The sequence below is a fragment of the Pleurodeles waltl genome, chromosome 3_1 (assembly GCF_031143425.1).
Source record: "Pleurodeles waltl isolate 20211129_DDA chromosome 3_1, aPleWal1.hap1.20221129, whole genome shotgun sequence".
NCBI classification, from domain to species: Eukaryota; Metazoa; Chordata; class Amphibia; order Caudata; family Salamandridae; genus Pleurodeles; species Pleurodeles waltl.
The window spans coordinates 608,213,256-608,237,262 of NC_090440.1; the positions used below are offsets into that span (position 1 = coordinate 608,213,256).

General features: G+C 47.0%; 1 protein-coding gene across 1 annotated transcript in view; it reads left to right on the forward strand.

Annotated features, from left to right (window-relative positions):
- LOC138284363 (mucin-2-like) overlaps positions 1-24,007 on the forward strand; it is a 1,502,605-nt gene that overhangs the window by 1,239,138 nt on the left and 239,460 nt on the right. The window contains exon 38 of the mRNA XM_069223056.1: positions 2,366-2,464. Coding sequence (XP_069079157.1) covers positions 2,366-2,464 — 99 coding nt within the window. The remainder of the gene's footprint in view (positions 1-2,365; positions 2,465-24,007) is intronic.

Genomic DNA, 24,007 nt, shown 5'->3' on the forward strand with positions numbered 1-24,007 from the left:
CAGCAATGCATTATCATATTTGACTGACTATTTTGGTGACATAGGTATACCACGTCTCACCTTGGTATCTTCTGCCTGTTTATAATTACCTACCTCTTATCGCCCTCACTTTCTTATCACTTGGCGTGGACTCTTCACTGTTCATTTCTTTTAATTTTTTATTTTTTAACCCCTTTAAACATTGTTGTTATCTTTCCATAGATAGGAGACTTAACATGGTCTACTAGCACTTTATTACTACCTACAAGATTCCTTTCGCATCCCTTTGACGCACCTGTCTACTTTGGATAGACACCAGTTACTTTTCAGCTTCTACTTACTTATACTAAGGTATGCCGTCTGCTTCTTTCTGTAAATACTTGGCAATTGTTCAGAGTTTCTTCTTGTTTGTACTTTGAGATACACCTATTCCTAATATGCACTTATGATGGTGTTGGGGCACCGTTAATAGAGATTATATATGTTGTCAAAGAAGTACACCCAGGTTTGGGTGGAATTTGTTCTTTTGGAGCTACTAACCAACTTATTATGTGTGTCTGCTCACATCCTTCGCATGTCTCTTCATTTTTGGTTTGCAACACATCTCTTTGCTCTCACTGATACTATGGGTAATGGACCGCACCAATCTTCTTTGATTCAGTTCACAGTTGGTATTATGTTTGACCCCTATACGATTTTGGCATTATTATCATCCTCCAGCCATTCAGGACAAGGAACGGTAGTACCAAAATTGGTTTATGAACAAGTTCTACATCATTACTATCCCTCTCCACCGGGTTTACCCATCATCCTTATCCCGTCGCACTCACTGGCAAGTTGTCATCTAAAAACTGATAGCGACTCATACATTTCCCATTTCAACAGGATAATATTTCTTTCTCTAGACTTTTATGATAATGGTTATTTCTATTTGTCATTAGTTGTCGTATATTGACTTCTCTCAAAACTCTGTGTGCGAATTAGCCGATACATTTCAACTTAGTTTGAACAGTGCATTCTTTGTTATTTTCACTGTATGCTTTTTTTAAAAACCCCTAAGAGTAAGCTCAGCCCACACTACCTAAAGGTTAGACAATGATATTTATAGGAAAGATCTCTGGATTGCCTCTGTTTGCCTTTGGTTTCATTGGTAAGAGTGTTACTGAAGCTTAGTAAGATATAAAAGTTTTGGGTACTTTTCCTTTCTGCCTATGGTGGAGGTGGGGGAGGGTATTTTTTTTTAAATAGCTGTCAGTAGTCCATTGGCTAGAACTTTCTCTCATCAAAGTATTTATCATCCTGTACCTACAGGCAAGAGCCAATATCACATTCCTCTTAACCCCGCCTCACATTCCCATTTTGAATTAAAGCTGATATGTAGTAGCAGAGATGTACTCATTCTCCATTCCAGACTACTCTCTTAATTCTGTGCCCTATGCCAGGAGACTGAAGTTTTTCTTTAGAAGGAAATAAGATTTTGTCTAAATAGGGTCCGATAAGTTTTGGAAAGATTTTGCCTTAATATAACTAATTAAAAAACCTAAATGCAGGCGTCATTTTGTTTTCCTTCTGAGACATTCGACAGAACCTTTCATTACCTAATAACTGCGTAATTAAATTGATCTAACCTATCCTCACCTCCACCAGCTTAAGGGTTCTGATGCGTGTTGAAATGACCCTTTACCTGCGGATTAATGCTGTGATCAGTTATTGTTTTATGGAATACGTAAGTCCATCCCATTTATACTCCTTACTCCCTGTCATAAAGCCTTGGTGGGGGGAGGGATGGGAGTTAACTGTTGCAATGTCCTGCCTGCTGGTCTATATTCTCATGAAGGTCGATATTGTGGCGCTTAGACTCTCATGCTGACAAAAATGATATGTTCATATGTCAGGATATCCTGTCACTGACCCCACGTTACCACCATGGCATGACTTTAACTGGCCTGTGTGGCATTTAAGAATCTACATGCCAAGGCCACCCTGTCGACAGTCCCTTGATATCAACCAGATCACCCAAAGTGCCGCAGTTGGCCACGTGATGGTCCTTGAAGTAGTGGTCTGGACGTAGTGTTGATATTGTGCTTTTTAGGTAAGAACGGACTGGAACACTCTCCCCCTTGAGTATTTGTTTTCAAATTTCACATGGTTGTTAAGAAAAACAAAACTTTTAGAGCAAACGTTTATATGGTTAATGATAGCGGTGTTTAGAAGCTTTGCCAGACATAGGGAGCTTTATGAATGCAGCCGCTCAGTTAATCAAGCTGATCAGTGCTGCCAATAAAAAGGGTGAAGCTCATGCAGTACCTTGTTTGATTGTTGTATGAACTATTGCATTTCACATGTCTGATTACCTCCTACTCTTTCTCTTCCCACCGCATCATAGGGCTATGTGTATAACATTCTACCATTGAAGTGCTGTGGCACGTGCTTGCAGGTCGACTGTATCTTAAAGACAGAATTTAACACCACTTCCGTCATTAAGGTATGTTCTCTACCATGTGTAAGTGTAAGGTGTTGCCCGAATGGAGTGCTACTAATGTTGCCAATTAAGGCAGCTCAGAAGCTTTCTCACCACAGTCATCACCTCTGGAAGGTACTTGGGAGGGGAGTCGAATGCTGTTATATGAGTGAAGAACAATATCTTAAAGTCAGTCAACCAGTACTCCCACCATAATCACTGCTACAATTAAATTGGCTGCAGAAGTGAGGTCCGAGACTGTGACACTTCACTAGTGCCACCTGAGCCTCTACCCACCAGCAGCCCTATTGGTGAGACTAGCAAAGAGGGAGTATGCCACTCTATCATTCATTCCTGTACTGTCCTGTCTAACCAACCACAATACACCACTTACGACATGCCCTGAATCTACAGTTGTAGGATTGAATCCGTAGTGTGTACGTAACAGCAAGAACTGCTACTCTCACACACCATCAGCAACGTGCCCTCATCTATCTAGCATATTATTGCTTAAAGGTCTTTTCTCCCAGTACCTTCCGCTAGCATCCAAAACTTTCCAGTCTCCATCAAATTGCTTGTAATGTCACAGGTCAACAGCTACTAGTGGGCTTCTTTTCCCAAAACACACCCTTTCCTTTTTGTCACTCTCATGACAGTACTAGCTTTTCACTTCTGTCCTCTCCCTCGGTTAAGAACGCTACACAAACATCTAGATGGGAATGGCACAATGCCGCAATCTAATTTATTTTCTCTTTTCCCAAATATGCTACATTCTGAGACAGTAACCGGCTGCCCAGAACCTCTTGTTCTGCTTATGGAACACTTCTGCAGCAAAAACGTCACTTACTTGTACTCTCATTCTCCACCACTGAAATTATCACGCCAACCTAACCCTGGATTCAGTTGCCCAACACCAATGCACCATTTGTTCTCCATGCTTACCCTGTGATAGATACCCGCTTTCCGACTCCACTAAAATAGGAGGTGTTATCCAACTCATCTTCACAGATACTGTTTCCATAACCCTGCCATGATCTCAGGCCTATGTCTCTTCCTCATGGACGCTGGCTGTACATATGCAAATCAATGATCAGAAATAAAACAAGCATTTGGAATGCAATGGGCCTCGCATTTGCACGATTTAGATCTATTAGCGTTGTAAAGTCCTAACTTGACTTTTCTTGCCACATAAATTGAAAATGAAAAGTAAAACAGCTTCACATGAAAAAGCCGATTTAAAGTAACCCAGCATGTGCCCCAGAAAACGAAACTGAAGTTTGCTCGCAGTCAAACTCATCTGCAGTTGTGCTTTTATCCATGTAAGTGGGTTGATGTCATGCAAAGTGCTAGACTACTGTCCAGCGAGATAGGGCAGCATAGGAAATGAAAAGAAAAAGTAGTCCTGAAGCCATGCGGAAAACATGGAGCCTCGTAGGTTTTCAGTAGTTGGTTGGTGCGCTCGAGGAGGGCTAAACACCGGAAAAGGCATGATGTATGCATGCCTTTCACTAATGAAATCAAGTGATTTTTAAAAGTCAAGCCCATGAACGAACGAAACTGATGGGCGTAGTTAAAAGCCCACAGAGAGTTTACAGAAGTCTAGAGCGCTTGCGCACTCAACCCTAAAAAGTGACCCATATTTGTAGATTGGAGCAGTTTTTAACTTATAAAGACCCGCTTTATAAGTGTTTTGCTTTTAATTGCACTTTCTACTGGTAATGTTTGTTTTACTATCAGGGAAATCAACAGTAAAACCCTGCCCAGCAGACCATAAAACAGGGCTACAAACAGCTAAATAAACATAGCCCACCTACTGACCTTGTCAAGCCAGCCCGTCTGGCACTGTCTGGCTGCTCTACAGGCCAGTCTGACCCTGGCAGATGGAAAACTATTCATTTTTTGCTATGGTCGACCGTTTTCTGATTTATTTTACATCAGTGTCTCCTGCAGTCTTTGACAAAGCGTACCGAATGTAAATCGCAAATCTCTTAGGACCTGATTTAGAGTTTGGCAGATGGGTTACTCCATCAAAAATGTGACGGCTATCACATCCCCCATATTACGATTCTCATAGAATGTAATGGCATCACAATATGGCCCACTGGATATCCGTCACGTTTGTGACAGATTAACCCAAACCGCCAAACTCTAAATCAGGTCCTAAGTTTTTATCAAGTTGGACATGACCCAACTATTCCAACAGGGAAAATAAACTCCCCAGAGCAGAGCTCTGCACGAGCCACAATTGTTTTAACAGCTCCGGCCTGAGGTGAACACTTCTTGCTTCAGTGCTTTTAAGAGTCCAGCTGGCTCACATTCCTTGTACCACTAAGCATACAATCTGTCAAAATAATTTCTGCAAACTACAGAAAGCAAGAGGGGACAAACCATGAGCTTTGGCATGAGTGGGCTGCATGTCACCATAAACAGGTTAAAACGCACATATATATATGTATGTATATATATGTCTACTCAACTTATAATATTGCCAGTCCGAGAGATGGAGTGGGGGACACTTCTGCACAGAGGAGAATGTTTTTTAATGCAACGTGGTCTGAAAATAGTCAAAGACACACAGAGATATGGGATACAGACATGGGAATGTTCACTCACATGCACAAAAGTCAAGAAATACCATGCAAATCATCCTTCACTGCTGACGTCATTACGTATTCCAAACAACCCATATGTGAGCATGACTGAGTCGATTGCTGCCACTCATGAGAAAAATAATCTTTGGCAGGCACAGGGAGTGCTGTCACTGAGGAGCAGGGGTGCAATATATATATATATATATATATATATATATATATATATATATATATATATATATATATATATATACATATATGTATCAAAGGAGTGACATGATAAAATAATGATACAAGAACTGTAACCAAAAACAAGCTGTGTTACAATAACTCAGCAGGCTGAGCTCCCTAAACAGAGATTTCATAAGCACAGACCAGATGTCTCATTCACACAAGACCACCTCAGCCTGCAATCCTTCCAAGATCGATAAGAGGGGTACGCCAAGCCTGGTAATAACATCCAGGCCTTCCCATTCGCTATGGCAAGTCAGACTGTATTAGAGTAAGGGTTTTTTTTAAGACCCATGGGTCCTTTCTGGCAAGAGAGCTGGCAAAGAAAAGGTGTTCTGTTCATTCAGAAAGTGAATTAGCATTCAGAAAGTGAATGAGGCTGTACAAGATCTGTGTCAAAAAAAGCCTTTAAATCTTTTTATCGTGTCATATTTGCTATGCCTTCAAAGACAGTTGTCAAATGTCAGCTTATGTCTTCTTACAAATTGCTGCTATTTTGATTCCTGAGATTGGTGTTCACTTTTCTTTCTCTGACTGCAAACAAAGGATTTTGTAAAGTGAACTGTCTGACAATGGAGTATGTCATTAAAGGCTATATGATGTCAGCTTTTTTCTAATGCATAGTATTTAAATAGATCGTAAATTAACTGCACAAATATTTTAAAAAATGGTTAGGAAAGCACATTTTTGGTGTTTCAGAAGTATGATGGAAAGAAACAATTTAACAGGCTCAAAACAAATTGGAACACTTTGGGCCAGATGTAGCATTTTCCGATTTTGCGAATTGGATGCAGTACGGTGTCTCAGACACCGACTGCGAGTCGCTATGGGATCACAAAGACCCACCTCATTAATATTAATGAGGTGGGTCGCATTTTGCGACACCATAGCGAGTCCCTGCACTCACAGGAATGGTGGCCTGCTGAAGTCAGCAGACCTCCAAGTCTGTGACTGCTTTTTAAATAAAGCAGTTTTATTTTTTTTATTTTGCAGCCCGTTTTCCTTAAAATAAAACGAGTTGCAAAATAAAAAAAATAACGAAACCATTTGGTTTCGGTTTTTCAGAGTAGGCAGTGGTCCATTGGACCACTGCCTGCTCTGAAAAACCCTTTTTGGCAACATTCACAAAGAGGATGGGGTCCCATGGGGACCCCTTTACTTTTGCGAATGGGTTACCACCAGTGTGACACTGGTGGTAACGGCGAATTGCTTTGCGACCGCATTCGCGGTCACAAAGCAATTTAGCATAGCGATGCGAGTCGCAAATAGGAAGGGGACACCCCTTCCTATTTGCGAGTCGCATTCACAATTTGCGAGTCAGTACCGACTCGCAAATTGTGAATGTGCATCGCAAACGGCATTTTGCATGGCGCAAACTGCGATTTTCGCAGTTTGCACCATGCAAAATGTTTGCTACATCTGGCCCTTTATTCAGTAATGTGCAAAGGATAAATATTTTTGCAGGAACTGAATTTCCACAGATTTTATTTATAAGCTATCTAGTCTTATCAATAAAACTGCATGCCAGTGGGAAGTCTATGGCCATTTCAATGGAAAATGTGCTGTGTGCACATGACAGTGCGCCATCATAACATGCTTTAGAGATCAAGGGCCAGATGCAGGAAACTGATTGCGAGTCGCAAACGGCAAAAATTGCCGTTTGCGACTCGCAAATTCCAGTTTCCTATTCAGAAATGCATATTGCGAGTCGGGACCGACTCGCAATATGCATTTCAGAATCGCAAATAGGAAGGGGTGTTCCCTTCCTATTTGCGATTCGGAGTGGTATGCAATACCATTTGCGACCGCATATGCGGTCGCAAATGGTGTCGCAGTTACCATCCACTTCAAGTGGATGGTAACCCACTCGCACATTTGAAGGGGTCCCCATGGGACCCCTTCCACTTTGTGAATGGACCCACAAATATTTTTTCAGGGCAGGTAGTGGTCCAAGGGACCACTACCTGCCCTGAAAAAATACCGAAACTAAAGGTTTCTTTTTTTTTTTTTAAGTGTAGCTCGTTTTCCTTTAAGGAAAACGGGCTACACTTAAAAAAAAAAAAAAAAAACTGCTTTATTTAAAAGCAGTCATGAACATGGAGGTCTGCTGACTACAGCAGTCCTCCATGTTTGCGAGTGCCTAGACTCGCTATGGGGCCGCAATTTGCGACCCACCTCATGAATATTAATGAGGTGGGTCATTGCGACCCCATAGCGAGTCGCAGACGGTGTCTGAGACACCGTTCTGCATTGGAAATTGCGACTTGCAATTTGCAAATCGCTCCGACTCGCAAATCGCAAGTCGCAATTTCCAAATTTGCTACATCTGGCCCATATTTATTAACAGTGAAAGCTTTTAAAAATGAACTGAGAAACACTCCCATCCCCGCCTTCATGACAATGCTTTCAGGGAACTAAGAGGCAAGTCAGGGGTTGTGTGTACCCTATATGACGTCGAGATTCACAAATGTTTAGTCTATTAAATAAAATTAAATATTTTTTTACAGTAGAAATGCTGACCTTGCATATTTGAAGGTGCTCTCAAATGTGATAATACAGAAAAAGGTGACTGTGAAATACAATATTTGCTGAGGATCACACAAATTGAGATCAGTTTATGGGTCATGCTCATTAGCATTGGTTTGAATAGATTAGACCTGTAGGGCTGGTAACTTTTTATAACTTTGGAGGCTTGGAAGTTTTAAGACCTAATATTGTCTCAAAAGGCAATCTGCACCCTGTGCATGCCACAAAGACGGATACGACGGAACACGGAACAACCAGCTATTATATATATTTATATTTATATTTATATTTATATTTATATTTATATCCTAAATTAGCTTTTGACACTTTAGGTTTTGTGAGAAAGTGTTGTACACATTCATAACTTTTGTGCTAAAAACAGATTCAGCAAAGAAGATTAATAAAGACTGTCTCAGATCCTAGCAGACATCAAGGCTCCTTGGGGTCGACCCTACATCATAGGTCGTTTAGTGAAAGTTTGAATGCGAGTTAAGTGAAGGTGTGAGTGGGAGTGTAGCGCCTCAAAGCCTGATGCTGGCAGCAGCACATCCTTTCCTGCTAAAATTAAACCCGGCTGCAACAAGACTCCAAGGGCGGGTGAAAGAGGCTGTACGAGTTCTGTTTTGAATTTTAAAGACATCTCGGCTGCCTGCAGACATAAAAGGGGGCTCTGATGGGGCTGCAAATAGAGCAGCCATTTGTAGAGCAGGCCTCATAAAACAAGTGATCACTGTGCTATTTTAAGCGCTGCCAGATAGCGCTAATCTAGGCGCTGTGGAACAAGCTAACACTCATACACAGTTTCATCTCTCGATAACGTCTGATTAATACAAAAGGATTGATTATGCACAACGCATTCTAAACCGAGGCCTACTTTACAGGAAGCCGGAAGTCTGGCATTTTAACCCCAATTAATTAACATCAACCGAGCTAATATTTTTAAAACATACTCTGCAGAACACTTTAATGCTCCGTTGGCACAGTCAGTCAGTGACACAGTGTTCTTAAAGTGGAAAAGGCCATTTATTTAGGACAGGATTGCCTCGTATGCAATGACATTATACAATTAAACTTTAACCAAGTTCAAAACCACCCCCCACCCCTTTGAAAACCTCTCCAGTCCTCTTTTCACTCATCCCCTCCATTAGCCTCCGTTCATCCATCTTTCACTTCAGTTGACCCACACATCCCCCTTTTTCTTTCAACCTTGCCTGCTTCGGGCATCCCCCATGCTATCATCCGTCACCTGTTTTCTTTCTCCCCCCTGGAAGGGTGGCTGTTAGAAATGGGGTCTTTGGTTGGCAGTCAGGTTACCGCCTGTCCAAGCAAGGACCCTCACTCTAGTCAGGGTAAAGGAGAATCACCCTCAGCTAACCCCCGCTCACCTCCTTGGTTGCTTGGCACAATCAGGCAGGCTTAACTTCAGAGGGCTTGGTGTAAAATATTTGCACCAACACACACAGTAATTCAATGAAAACACTACAAAATGACACAACACAGGTTTAGAAAGATAGAGAATATTTATCTAAACAAAACAAGACCAAAACGACAAAAATCCACCGTCCACAAGTCAAGTTATCAATTAAAAAACAAAAAGAGTCTTCATGTAATTTTAAACACAACGCTAACACTGTTAGCATGGGAATGGGCTAGAGATGCGTCAATATCACTCACGAGCGAAACCGTGCATCGTTTCTCCTTCAGTCGAGTCGGCGTGCGTTGTTTCTTCTGTATGCAGTAGAGCGATGCGTTGATTCAAACCGCACTCTTGGGTCTGGGCAGACTTTGCGGCGTTTTTAGACACCCAGCGATGTTTGCGTCGGAAATCCTGCTGCACGATGATCCGAAAACCATGCAGTGCGGGTTGCGATCTCACAGTCCTCTGATGCTGCACGTTGTATATCTAGCAGCGTGCGTCGATCTTTCAGTCGCGCCGCAGGCGAGCATCAAATTTCAGCCGCGAAGCTGGCGGTCCATCGATTTTGTTTTTTAGCCGCGGATCACAGTTGCGTCTATCTTTTCTCTGCACGGCGGTCGGTGCGTGGATTTTCCACTCTTAGTCTGTCAGGTTCTCCTTTCAGGGTCCCAGGAACTGAATGGGCACTACTGGGCAGAATTAGGAGTCACAGCAGAGGCTCCAGGTGCTTGCAGAGAGGTCTTTGCTGTCCCTGAGACTTCAAACAACAGGAGGCAAGCTCTAATTCAAGCCCTTGGAGAGTTCTTCACAAGAAGGAAGGCACACAAAGTCCAGTCTTTGTCCTCTAGCACAGGCAGAAGCAGTAACTGCAGGAAAACTCCACAAAGCACAGTCACAGGCAGGGCAGCTCTTCTTCCTCAGCTCTTCAGCTCTTCTCCAGGCAGAGGCTCCTCTTGGTTTCCAGAAGTGTTCTAAAGTCTGTGGTTTTGGGTGCCCTTCTTATACCCATTTTGCCCTTTGAAGTAGGCTTACTTCAAAGAAAAGTCTCTCTTGTTTGTGAAGTACTGCCTTGCCAAGACCAGGCCCCAGACACACCTTGGGGCCTGGTCTTGGGGGTTGGGGACTACATTGTGTGAGGGCAGGCACAGCCCTTTCAGGTGTGAGTGACCACTCCTCCCCTCCCTCCTAGCACAGATGGCTCATCAGGATATGCAGGCTATACCCCATCCCCCTTTGTGTCACTGTCTAGTGAGAGGTGCAACCAGCCCAACTGTCAAACTGACCCAGACAGGGATTCCACAAACAGGCAGAGTCACAGAAATGGTTTGAGCAAGAAACTGCCCACTTTCTAAAAGTGGCATTTTCAAGCACACAATCTTAAAATCAACTTTACTAAAAGGTGTATTTTTAAATTGTGAGCTCAGAGACCCCATACTCCACATATCTATCCACTCCCAAAGAGAAGCTACACTTTAATCGTATTTAAAGGCAGCCCTCCTGTTAACCGATGAGAGGGACAGGCCTTTGAAAAATGAATTTAGCAGTATTTCATTGCCAGGACATATAAAACACATTACTATATGTCCTACCTTAACCACATACTGCACCCTGCCCTTGGGGCTACTCAGGGCCTACCTTAGGAGTGCCTTACATATAAGAAAAGGGAAGGTTTGGGCCTGGCAAGTGGGTACACTTGCCAAGTGGAATTTACATTTTAAAACTGCACACACAGACACTGCAGTGGCAGGTCTGTGCCATGTTTACAGAGCTACTAATGTGGGTGGCACAACCAGTGCTGCAGGCCCACTAGTAGCGTTTGATTTACAGGCCGTGGACACCTCTAGTGCACTGTACTAGGGACTTACCAGTAAATCAAATATGCTAATCATGGATGAACCAATTACATACACATTTTGTATAGGAGCACTTGCACTTTAGCACTAGTTAGCAGTGGTAAAGTGCCCAGATTAACAAAAACAGCAAAAACAGAGTCCAGCATACAAAAACAACCTGGGAAACAGAGGCAAAAAGTTAAGGGAGACCATGCCAAGGATGTAAAGTCTAACATGTGTCCCCCCCAGCTGAAAGTGAGGAGCAACTACCCAACCTCATGGGAGTTCTCATCACTAAGGCAGAAGAATCTGGACAGACCATCAGCATTGGCGTGTTCTGTACGAGGGCGGTGTTCCACCATAAATCCATCCCCTGTAGGGAAATGGACCACCTCAACAGTTTTGGCTTCTCACCCCTCATCTGCATTAACCATCTGAGAGGCCTGTGATCGTTCTGAATCCGGAAGTGAGTCCCAAACAAGTAGGGTCTTAGCTTCTTCAGCGCCCAGACCACAGCAAACGCTTCACGTTCTCAGGCACTCCACTTACGTTCCCTGGGAAGTAACCTACTGCTAATGAAGTCTACGGGTTGATCTAGGCCCTCTTTATTAAGCTGTGAGAGTACTGCTCCAATACCATGCTCTGAGGCTTCTGTTTGCACAACAAACACCTCGGAGTAGTCAGGTGCCTTCAGCACAGGTGCTGTGCACATGGCAGCCTTCAGGGCATCAAAAGCGATCTGGCAAGCCTCTGTCCAGATCACCTTCCTTGGTTGTTTCTTAGAGGTCAACTCAGTCAAGGAGGTCACAATAGTACTATACCCCTTGACACACGTCCTGTAATAGCCAGTGAGGCCTAAAAAGGCCCTCACCTCAGTCAGGGTCTTGGGAGGCTCCCAAGCCAGAATGGTGTCAATTTTTGGCTGTAGGGGTGCCACCTGGCCACTCCCTACCTGGTGTCCCAAGTACACCACATAACCCTGCCCTATTTGGCACTTGCTTACCTTAATAGTAAGGCCTGCCTTCTGCAGGGCCTCTAACACTCTCCAGAGGTGTTGCAGGTGTTCCTCCCATGTGGAGCTGAAAACAGCAATGTCATCCAGGAAGGCAACACTGAACTCATCCAGCCCAGCCAACACCTGGTTGACTAACCTCTGAAAGGTGGCAGGGGCATTTTTCATCCCAAAGGGCATCACCTTGAATTGAAAGTGCCCATCTGGGGTAGAAAATGCAGACCTCTCCTTGGCCCCCTTCAGTCAAGGCAATCTGCCAGTACCCAGACATTAAGTCAAACGTGCTGAGGTACTTGGCAGCTCCCAACCGGTCTATGAGTTCATCAGCTCAGGGGATGGGGTGTGCGTCAGTCTTGCTGACCGCATTGAGTCCCCGGTAGTCCACACAGAACCTGAGTTCTGGAGTGGCACCAGGTGCAGCAGCTTTTGGGACCAATACCACTGGGCTGGCCCAAAGACTGATGGAATGCTCAATAACCCCTAGGGTTAACATTTTGGATACCCCATCCTTAATGCTAGCCCTGACCCTGTCAGTTACCCTGTAAACTTTCTGTTTAATGGGTGGACTGTCCCCAGTGTCCACATCATGTGTGCACAAGTGTGTGACCCCTGGGGTCAGGGAAAATAGTGAGGCGAACTGTCCCAACACCTGGCGACATTCCCTCTGCTGCTCTTCAGTCAGGGATGGGGAGAGGATCACTCCCTCCACAGACCCGTCTTTCTCTCCTGCAGACAGGAGGTCAGGAAGAGACTCACTCTCCTCCTCCACCCCATCATCTGCTGCAAGGAGCATGGACAGTTAAGACCGCTAAAAGTGTGGCTTGAGGCGGTTAACATGCAGGACCCTTAAAGGGTTCCTTGCAGACTGCAAGTCCACCAGGTAGGTGACTTCACTCTTGTGCGCCACCACCTCAAATAGCCCAGCCCACTTATCCTGGAGCGCCCTATGCTCCACTGGCGCCATCACCCACACTTTTTGACCAGGTTGAAACTTGACCAGAGTGGCATTCTGGTCATACCACAGTTTCATATCCTCCTGGCTTGCTTCTAGGTTCTCCTGTGCGAGACACCTGAAGCGGGCAGTCTGGTTTCTCAAAGCCAGCATGTAACTAAATACATCCTGGGGGGCGTTTACTATGAGCTTTCTCCAAAGCCTCTTTCACCAGACTTAAAGGTCCCCTCATAGGGTGGCCATGGATCAGCTCAAAGGGACTAAACCCAAGTCCCTTTTGAGGCACCTCCCTCTAAACAAACAGAAGGCATGGCAAGAGGACATCCCACTTCTGCCTCAAGGGCTCTGATAGACCCATAATCACGCCTTTCAAGGTGCGGTTGAATCTGTCAACCAGACCATTACTTTGGGGTGGTAAGGGGTGGTGACCTTGTAGGTTACCCCACACACCTTCCACAGGGACTTCATATACGTTGATATGAAGTTGGTTCCCCTATCAGATACCACTTCCTTGGGGAACCCCATGCATGTAAAAACTCCCATCAGTGCACTGCCCACCACAGGAGAAGTGACTGACCTCAGAGGTATGGCTTCTGGATACCGGGTGACATGGTCCACCTAGACCAGGATCTGTTGCCCATGGCTGTCTTGGGATCCAGAGGCCCCACAATGTCAATACCTACCCTTTCAAAGGGAGTACTAACAACAGGTAAAGGTTGGAGGAGAGCCTTACATTTCCCCCCACTCTTGCCACTTGCCTGACAAGTTGGGCAAGACATACAGAGTGCAGCAGAATGCTTGTGCATCTGGGGCCAATAGAAGTGGGAGACAAGCCGTTTGTAGGTCTTGTCTGGCCCCAGATGTCTTGCTAAAGGCACATCATGAGCCAACCCCAGTAGGAAGGACCTGAAGCACTGAGGTACCACCAGCATACGAGCTGACCCAGGCTCAGGAACCTTAGGCTCACTATACAGAAGGCTGTCCTCCCAATAGATCAGGTGAGTACTGGGCTCCTCGCCAGCTGTCTGGGCTGCAGCCTGCTGCCGCAGTCCCTCTAGAGTAGGGCAATTTTTCTGTGCCTCACAGAATGCCTTCCTGGTGGGTCCCCCTTCCTGCTGCAACAGCTCAGGGACCTCACCAAGTTCCCCTGTAGCCTCCGGGGTGTCACCCTCAGGCTCCACCCCCTCCTGGACTGTGGGAATTTCTGGGGCCGGTTGTCCGTGCCCCCTCCCCTTTCTCTTCTTGGCAGTCCCCTGGGCCACTGTTTCAGGCTCCAGGGGCTCTTGACCACCCTGATGGGCTGCCATTGCCCGGGTGGATACGCATACCCACCCAGGCAGACACAACATCTCCAAGTGAGACCTGTGTTCCACCTCCTTCCAAGGGGAATCCTCCAGGTCATTGCCTAGCAAACAATCTACAGGCATTGATGGACTCACAGCTCCCTTCAAGAAACCTGACACCCCCCCCCTCCATTCAAAGGGAACCTGCGCCACTCTGCATAGGCACTCTGAGTTGTCTACTGCAACTACTTGGTGAAGTACCCAGGGATCAATCTGCTCTTCAGACACAAGCTGACTCCTCACTATAGTCACACTGGCTCCTGTGTCTCTCAGAGCCTCCACCCTCTGTCCATTGATGGTCACCCACTGACTGTACTTTTTAGTGTTCTCAGGCATGAGGGTTCTCTGGACCATCTCACTGTCCCCTTCTGAGACGAGGGTCATCTCAGCTGGCCCCCACCCACCTGGAACCAACTCCTCCCCAAACGCTACACTAGCCAAACCCTGGGGCTGCGCGCCAGTGGGTGCCGTAGTACTCTTGGGGCATTTGGGGTCCCCCCTCACATGACCCACTTACTCACATGCATAACACTTATGTTGGGGTCCCCCTGCCACTGGCTTCCCTTTGGCGAACCATGGCTTCTTCTCACTGGGGGGTTGGGAATCTTTACCCTGGGAAGCAGTTTGGGACCCTTTACAGAACTCACCTGGTTACCCTTACACCCCCCTTTCTTCTGAGAGGGACCCTGCCCACCCTTGGCGTGATCTTCCCCGTATCTCTTTCGGACCCTGGTGCTCTTCCAGTGGTCCGCTTCCTGCGTAAGCTTCCTGGGATCAGTCAGCTTGCTGTCAATCAGGTGCTGGCACAGCTCTGGAAAACATAAACTGTACAAGTGTTCCCAGGCAATCAGATTGTAAAGCCCCTCATACGTTATTACCTTACTGCCCTTCACCCAACCATCCAGTAACCTGCAAAAAGAATCAACACATTCCAACCATGTTTGGTATTCCTTCTTCTTATAGGACCTAAACTTATCTTTATACTGTTCAGGGGTGAGACCATATCTTGTGAAAAGGGCATCCTTCATGATAGTGTGGGCGAAATTCTGAGCATCCCCTAAGGCTGTCAGTGTATCCCTCCCCTCTACCTCAAAGTGCTTCCACAGACTGGCCCCCCAACGAGCTTCAGGGACCAGATTCATGTGGAGAGCAGACTCATACCCCTTGAACCACAAGTATATGTCATCCTCCCTTTTGTAATCCTTCACAAGATCTTTAGGAATGTGCACCCTCCTCTCAGGCTGCACTGTGATGTGGCTGCCACCATCCATACTAGACTGGCTCCTCTGATCCAGCACCCTGAAGCTGAGCTCATGAGCCAACAATATTTTTTTCTCCTCTATGGCCATCCTCATTTTCTCCAACTCCCTCTGGTTCTCCCTCTCTGCCCGTCTGTCCTGCAATTCTTCAGGAGTCAGACCTTTAGATGAGACACTGCTACCTGCCCTGGAGACCCTCTCCCTGGACATAACAGGCCCACCCACAGTACCATTGTGTATGGAATGCTCTTCCTCCTCCTCATCCTCCTCATCCTCTGTGTGCCCGTCAGTGTTCTTGGCTGTCACCCAGGCCCTCAGCGCCTTTTGCAGCTCCTCCTTCTTGGATGAGCTCTTAATTGGACAGTCAAAACTTTTACAGAACTGCTTCAACTGAGTCAAAAGCAGCTCTAAGTTATGCAGCTCAAGATTGGGACATGATGAAAAGTGTCCAAAAGTGCAAAGTTCCAAAAGGCAGAAAACAAGTTCCCTATGAAGTTCAGAAGTCAATCAAAGATTACCACAAAAATGGATGTAGGGAAAAATCCAAGAAAAAGAGAAAAAGCAAAAATCACAAGACAAGTAGTATGTGGTCACGTAGTGGTGTGAACTCAAAACAGTAGTGTACACTTAATCAGTGTATGTCAAGTACAAATACAAGTCCAATTCCACCTCTGCCACCAATGTTAGAAATGGGGTCTTTGATTGGCAGTCAGGCTACCCCCTGTCCAAGCAAGGACCCTCACTCTAGTCAGGGTAAAGGAGAATCACCCTCAGCTAATCCCCGCTCACCGTAACTTCAGAGGGCTAGGTGTAAAGTATTTGTGCCAACACACAGAGTAATTCAATGAAAACACTACAACATGACACAACACAGGTTTAGAACAATAGAGAATATTTATCTTTTATCTAAACAAAACAAGACCAAAACGACAAAAATCCAAAGTACACAAGTTAAGTTATCAATTAAAAACCAAAAAGAGTCTTCATGTAATTTTAAACACAATGCTAACGCTGCTAGCATGGAAATGTGCCTGGATGCGTCAAAAACAACCCCGCACGAGCAAGTGTGCGTCAAAAAGGGCTTGCGATGCATCGATATCACTCACGAGTGAGACCGTGCGTTGTTTCTACTTCAGTCGAGTCGGTGTGCGTCGTTTTTTCTCTCCGCAGGAGAGCGATGCGTTGATTCGAACCGCACTCTCTGGTCCAGGCAGGCCTTGCGTCGTTTTTACACACACAGCGATGTTTGCGCCGGAAATCCTGTTGCACGATGATCTGAAAACTACGCAGTGCGGGTTGCAATCTTACCAGCCTCTGTCAGCAATGCTGCACGTCGTTTCTCCACCTGCGGGCGTTGATCTTTCAGTCGCGCTGCAGGCGAGCGTCAATTTTCAGCTGCGAAGCCGGCAGCGCGTCGATTTTTCAGCCGTGGATCGGAGTTCCGTCGATCTTTTCCCCACACGGCGGTCGGTGCGTGGATTTCCCACTCTTGGTCTGTCAGCTTCTCCTTTCAGGGTCCCAGGAACTGGATGGCACCACCTGGCAGAGTAGGAGTCTCAGCAGGGGCTCCAGGTGCTGGCAGAGAGAAGTATTTGCTGTCCCTGAGACTTCAAACAACAGGAGGCAAGCTCTAATTCAAGTCCTTGGAGAGTTCTTCACAAGAAGGAAGGCACACAAAGCCCAGTCTTTGTCCTCTAGCACAGGCAGAAGCAGCAACTGCAGGAAAGCTCCACAAAGCAGTAACAGGCAGGGCAGCTCTTCTTCCTCAGCTCTTCTCCAGGCAGAGGTTCCTCTTGGTTTTCAGAAGTGCTCTAAAGTCTGTGGTTATGGGTGCCCTTCTTATACCCATTTTGCCCTTTGAAGTAGGCTTACTTCAAAGAAAAGTCTCTCTTGTTTGTGAAATCCTGCCTTCCCCAGGCCAGGCCTCAGACACACACAAGGGGGTTGGAGACTGCATTGTGTGAGGGCAGGCACAGCCCTTTGAGGTGTGTGTGACCACTTCTCCCCTCCTTCCTAGCACAGATCGCTCATCAGGATTTGCAGGCTAAACCCCAGCTCCCTTTGTGTCACTGTCTAGTGAAAGGTGCAACCAACCCAACTGTCAAACTGACCCAGACAGGGAATCCACAAACAGGTAGAGTCACAGAAATGGTTTAAGCAAGAAAATGCTCACTTTCCAAAACTGGCATTTTCAAGCACACAATCTTAAAATCAACTTTACTAAAAGATGTATTTTTAAATTATGAGATCAGAGACCCCAAACTCCATAATCTATCCGCTCCCAGAGGGAATCTACACTTTAATCATATTTAAAGGTATTCCCCATGTTAACCTATGAGAGGGACAGGACTTGCAACAGTGAAAAACAAATTTAGCAGTATTTCACTGTCAGGACATATAAAACACATTACTATGGGGGTCATTACAACCTCTGCGGTGTTTTTACAAGACCGCTGAGGGACCGCTGTGCTGAAAACCGCCAGTGGTGGTGGTTTTCCGCTCGGCGTAATATGACTGTTGGCAGCTCTACGACGTTTTTCCGATGGAGAGCCGCCAACAGCCATAGTGATGGGCGGCTGGGAAGTGGAGGTTGCTCCACCTCCACCGCCACGCCAGCAGAACACCATCCAGCGAATCACGTCCTGTGATTCTGCACGGCGGTGTTCTGTTGGCGGTGTGGTGTCGGTGGAGCTGCCCCCATGGCTCCCGTCCCCTCCCGGAGGATCGACGGAACAGGTAAGTCTATCGTCTGTTGGGGGAGGGGGGTGGGAGGGTGTTGTGTGCGTGCATGGGGGTGTGTGTGGGTGTATGTAGAGGGGGTGTGTGAGTGCGTGTATGCTTGCAGGGGTGTTGCTTGTTTTGGGAATGAGTGCGTGTATGTCTGTGGGTATGTCTGTATGGATGTGTGCATGTATGTTTGAATGTGGGTGTGCGTGTCTGACTGTGTGTGTGGATGTTGGCATGTGTGTCGGTGTGTGTGCGTGTATGTGTGTTGGTGGTGCCTGCGTGCGTGTCGGATGTGTATGAGTAAGGTAATGTCAGGGGTCGGGTGGGGAGGGGGGTCCTGCCACCCTTGGGGAGTGGCAGGGGTGGTGGGGGGTGTAGGAGAGGGAGTCGGGTGGGGGGTGGATGAGACCCCTATCAGTGCCAGGGAAGGAATTCCCTGGCACTGATAGTGCTTACCGCCATGGATTTCATGGCGGTTCCTACCGCTGGAAATCCACGGCGGTAAGCCGGGTCGCAATGCCGGCGGCGTTATTGTCACGGCCGCCGGGCTGGAGACCCAGGTCTCCAGCCCAGCGGTCGTCTCCGCCCTGGCGGGCGGAACGGAGAAGCGGCGGATGACCATGGCGGTAACCGCCATGGTCATAATTCCCCCAAAAAGGCAGCCAGCCTGTTGGCGGTCTTACCGCTGCTTTAACACCGTCCGCCAGGGTTGTAATGACCCCCTATATGTCCTACCTTAACCATACACTGCACCCTGCCCTTGGGGCTACCTAGGGCCTACCTTAGGGGTGCCTTACATGTACGAAAAGGGAAGGTTTAGCCCTGGCAAGTGGGTACACTTGCCAAGTCTAATTTACAGTTTAAAGCTGCACACACAGACACTGCAGTGGCAGGTCTGAGCCATGTTTACAGAGCTACTAATGTGGGTGGCACAACTAGTGCAGCAGGCCCACTAGTAGCATTTGATTTACAGGCTCTGGACACCTCTAGTGCACTGTACTAGGGACTTACCAGTAAATCAAATATGCCACTCATGAATAAACCAATTACATAGACATTTTGTATACTTAGCACTGTTTAGCAGTGGTAAAGTGCCCAGAGTAACAAAAACAGCAAAAACAGAGTCCAGCACACATCAACAACCTGGGAAACAGAGGCAAAAAGTTAAGGGAGACTACGCCAAGGATGAAAAGTCTAACAGTGGCCAATCCCGCATCTGACTCTCTGCCGTCCCCCATCTACTGCCATACACCTCCTATCAGCAAACCAGCCCTAACTGGCATCCACCCAACTCAGCTCCAAAGAAACGTGACAAACACTCCCCACCCTCATATCTAATGCAGGGCGGGTGGGTGGCCAAAGCTTCCACCCGCGCGAACGGCTAGCGCAGAAAAGGGCGGTCCCCACACATCCTTGTCTCTATATACCCCACCCATATCCCACCCCCACGTACCTTTTGGCCAATGCTGCCCTCCCTCTGTCACTTCCCTCCTGAATGTACCCGTGGAGAGACTAGACTACGTCTGCTCTCCACAGAGCCCTTCATCGGGACACAGTCAGTAACACAGTGTTCTTGAAGTGTAAAATGCCATTTATTTAGGATAGGATTGCCTTGTATACAATAACATTATACAACTAAACTTTAACCAAGTTCAAACCCCCCCACCCCTTTCAAAACCTCTCCAGTCCTCTTTTCACTCATCCCCTACATTAGCCTCTGTTCATCCATCTTTCACTTCAATTTACCCACACATCCCCCTTTTTCTGTAATCCCCTGACTGCTTCAGGCATCTCCCACACTATCATCCTTCACCTGTTTTCTTTCTCCTCCCTGGAAGGGTGGCAAAGCCCGCATCTGACTCTCCACCCTCCCAATCTACTGCCACTCAGCACAAACCCTATAGGCTTTTTGCTGCCCCATCAGCGAACCTGCTGCAACATTGCATGATTATGCTCTGTCTCTGAGCCACATCTTCTCTCCTCACAAATCTCCCAGCATTAATTACAGCTCCATGAGATAATACGTATTCCCCAGCTCGGAGAGGTGCATACCATCCGACCTGAACAGCTCAGTTACTTCTTCCTTAATGTCCTGATGTTTCAACACTTTGATCCCATGCTCCCAACAGACAACCCTCATGGCTCTATTTAGCTTCCTCCGAGTCCTCTCCACAGACCCATGTTTCAATGCCCCTCTCCACTTCCACGAAGGTACAAACTTGGTCCATATTATGCAGGTACCATGCATCTTCTGGCAAAGCAACTCCCAATCTCGTTGCATATGTTGCAGTAGGGCAGGCCCTGAAAGTTTCACCAAATCATTTTCCCCAAGACCAGCATATCCAGACAACCCCAATTGGGCATCATTGATGTTAGAAAAGGAAGCAAATTTCCCCATCTCATTCCACTTTTCCCCCACCACAAAACTTCATGCCACCCCTTGACAATCCAAATGAACGTCCATATATCTGCCTTTCTGCGTATTTCGCCACCCAATGGATGAATGAATGACCGACCATCCAACTGACCATCTTCCCCTTCGTGGGACCAGCCACACAGCCTGCAAAGAGAACAGATATTAACACCAGGATACCACACCCCTCCACCCTCCCAGCATACCGCAACACCACTCAAGCCCTCACATAACGCTCACAGCACCACGTCCTCCACCTGTCCATACGCCTGATAGCCGCCCGGGTGTGCCGCGGCAGTGGCTGCCCCAATCCTGAAAGAATGAGTCCCATAGCACTGTGCCTGTCTCCCAATCCTTCTCAGCACCATACGCAAAACAGCCAGCAACTGAAAAGCAGTGAGCTTTTTGCTGCTCGCATGGCTAAAAACGCCTTTCTCACCAATCAGTCGTGCCACCCTAAAACTGCTCCACTCAACAATCGGACAAGCCGCTGCATTCCCCACTCTACTCAACCATACCCACTTTTCTTTCCCCATCTGGTCCGCCTTGGACTTTCTGAGCCATATGCCCAAGCGCTCCTCCTTCAGGCAGTTGTCACCCCTCCTCACACCAACCCCTTTTCCCACCTACAACAACTCAGAAACCCAAAATGCTCCAAAAAACATCCACACCATACACAAACAAAACAAAGCCAGCTCATGGGGGTCAACACAACAAACCGGCAACACATGCAACAGCTCCAACAACAAATCAAACAAAATAGGTTTCCTTGCCGCCAGACATCTCTCCACCCTCGCCCTACACCACCCCTTCAACATTCTACCCAAGATATCATCTTTTGCTGGGTCACAACTGAAAAACAATTTCCCATAAAAATGAAACTCCGGCCAGCTTCCCCCCAATCGTTGCAGTTGATAAACCCTTTTGAATCAAGAACAACAAAAATCGCAACGTGCGAGACTGCAGCATATCTGTACTCTGTACCCAAAAGTCCCCATCCCAATGTTCAAAACTCTGAAATTCCAACCATGGCACTCGATAATTCCTCTGAGTTAAATCTGTTAAGGACATCTCCACCAGCCCAATGACCATCACTGCCCCCATTCCCAATGTCTGCTGGGACCCCAGTCTTGAGTCGCTCCTCTGCTAGCCCCAAGCTGAGAAACTGATGCCACTGTGAACGAGACAGGGAATCTGCAATGGCATTGTTCACCCCAGGAATGTGTTCCGCCTTGAATATAACATTTAACGATAAACATCTAAGCATAAAGCATCTCAACAAATGCAACACCCTCAGGTCCTTAGCCGTCTGTCTGTTCACCAGTTCCACTACTGTCATGTTGTCTACGTGAAAAACTACTGTTCTGTTGGCAAGTTTGCCACCCCAGACAGTCAAAGCTACTGGTAGAGGGAAGAATTCCAAAAAGGCAATACTCATGCCGTGTGTCAGCCAACACCCTGGTCACTGCTCCGTACCCCACCTGCCATCCCAAAAAAGACCAAACCCCGAAGCCCCGGCTGCATCCAAGTAGATTTGCACCTGCCAGACCGTGTCCTACTTCCGAACGTTCATGAAAACCCCATTGGAACATGCCAAGAAGTTCTCCCTTACTCTGATGTCTTCCCAAAGCCCTACCGACACTCGAATCCTATGATGTGGAAGGGAGGCACCCGACATAGCAAGTCCCAGGCACCTAAAGAATGTCCTACCCCCTCGTACCACTCTGCATGCGAAGTTGAGGAAACCTGAAAGCTGCTGAGCCGTGCGCAAATCAATCTTGTGCAAACTTCTCACTTGTCTAAAAAATTCCAAAATTTCCGTTACTTTACCTGCCGGCAATCATGCTACCAGAGCCTCCGTGTCCAATGCGATCCCCAAAAATGTCAGAATACAACTAGGGCCTTCGGTCTTCTCAGGAGCCAATGGAACCCCCATCTCACTAGCCAGTCCTTCAAAACTGCCCAATGCCCTGCTACAGGACTGGGACCCAGCTCGTCCAATGAAAAGGAAGTCATCTAAGTAGTGTGTCACCTCTCTATGCCCGCACACTTTTACAAAGACCCACTGTAGAAAAGTACTGAAGGCCTCAAAAAGCGCACATGAATTTGCACAGCCCATAGGGAGAATCCTACCTGCATAGATTGCCCCATCCAACTGCATCCCTAATAGGTAAAAATCCTCTGGATGAATGGGCAAGAGCCGAAATGCTGTCTTGATGTAATATTTAGCCATCTCCGCCCCTCTACCACCCCCCCGAAAGAGCCGAATGGCATTGTCGACTGAAGCATACACCACCATTGTGTCCTCTTGTGCGATAAAATCGTTCACTGATGCCAATTCCTGCCATGGCAAATGATGGATAAGGCGAAACTCACCTTTGCTCTTCTTAGGGACAACGGCAAGGGGGGAAATCATCAATGTGTCTAGGGACCAGTCAAAGAACGGACCTGCAATTCTACCTTCTGCTACCTCTTTTGCCAATTTGTCTGCAACCACCTGTGGCAATGTTTCAACAGACCGCAAATTGTCTGCCCACCTCCTCTACCTTGGCCCTTGATAGCATATACGAAAACTTTCCTTGAAGCCCCATTCTAACTTGCATGCTATGTCCCTGTCCGGGTACATACACAACCAAGGCAGCATAAATTCAAGCTTAATTGGCGTAGGCACCCTTTGGCGCAGGAGCGCCCTGCATCCCTCTACCCCTGGCTGACCTCCACTACTCTGCTGGACTTGTGAGAGAAAAACACTGCATGTCCGGGTGTCGTCCCCCGCATTTGGAACACTCATGCTTGAATTTACAGGGATGACGCAAGCAGAGAGCCTTGTTCAAGTTCCAGCATGCTCCAGACGTGGATGAATGTGGTCGCTGTAAAGCGCCCGCCCCCCCTTAGGCGGGACGCGCCTGAAAGGGCATGTACACCACAGGCAGCCCATTGGCAGGATGTGTGGATGCGGCGGAATGTGAGGAAGCCATCCAGTGCATCCACAATTCTGAGTCGATATCCCCTCAGGGTTTATCGGGATTCACGCTGACCCGTACTCTGAATTCTTCATCATAGTTCAACCACGTGAAGCCCCCAAAATGCATTTGCGCTTTGCGTATAATGTCCCTATCTTTAAAAAGCGCAGTGGCCCTGTCAGGAAATGTTTCACAATAGATACTGGCATATTTAAAAAATGCAGACTGGGCCTACGTGCTAGCTCCCATTCCTCCTTCTTAGAGCCTTCCTTGGCCTGAATGTCCCTGTGGAGCAATTTGA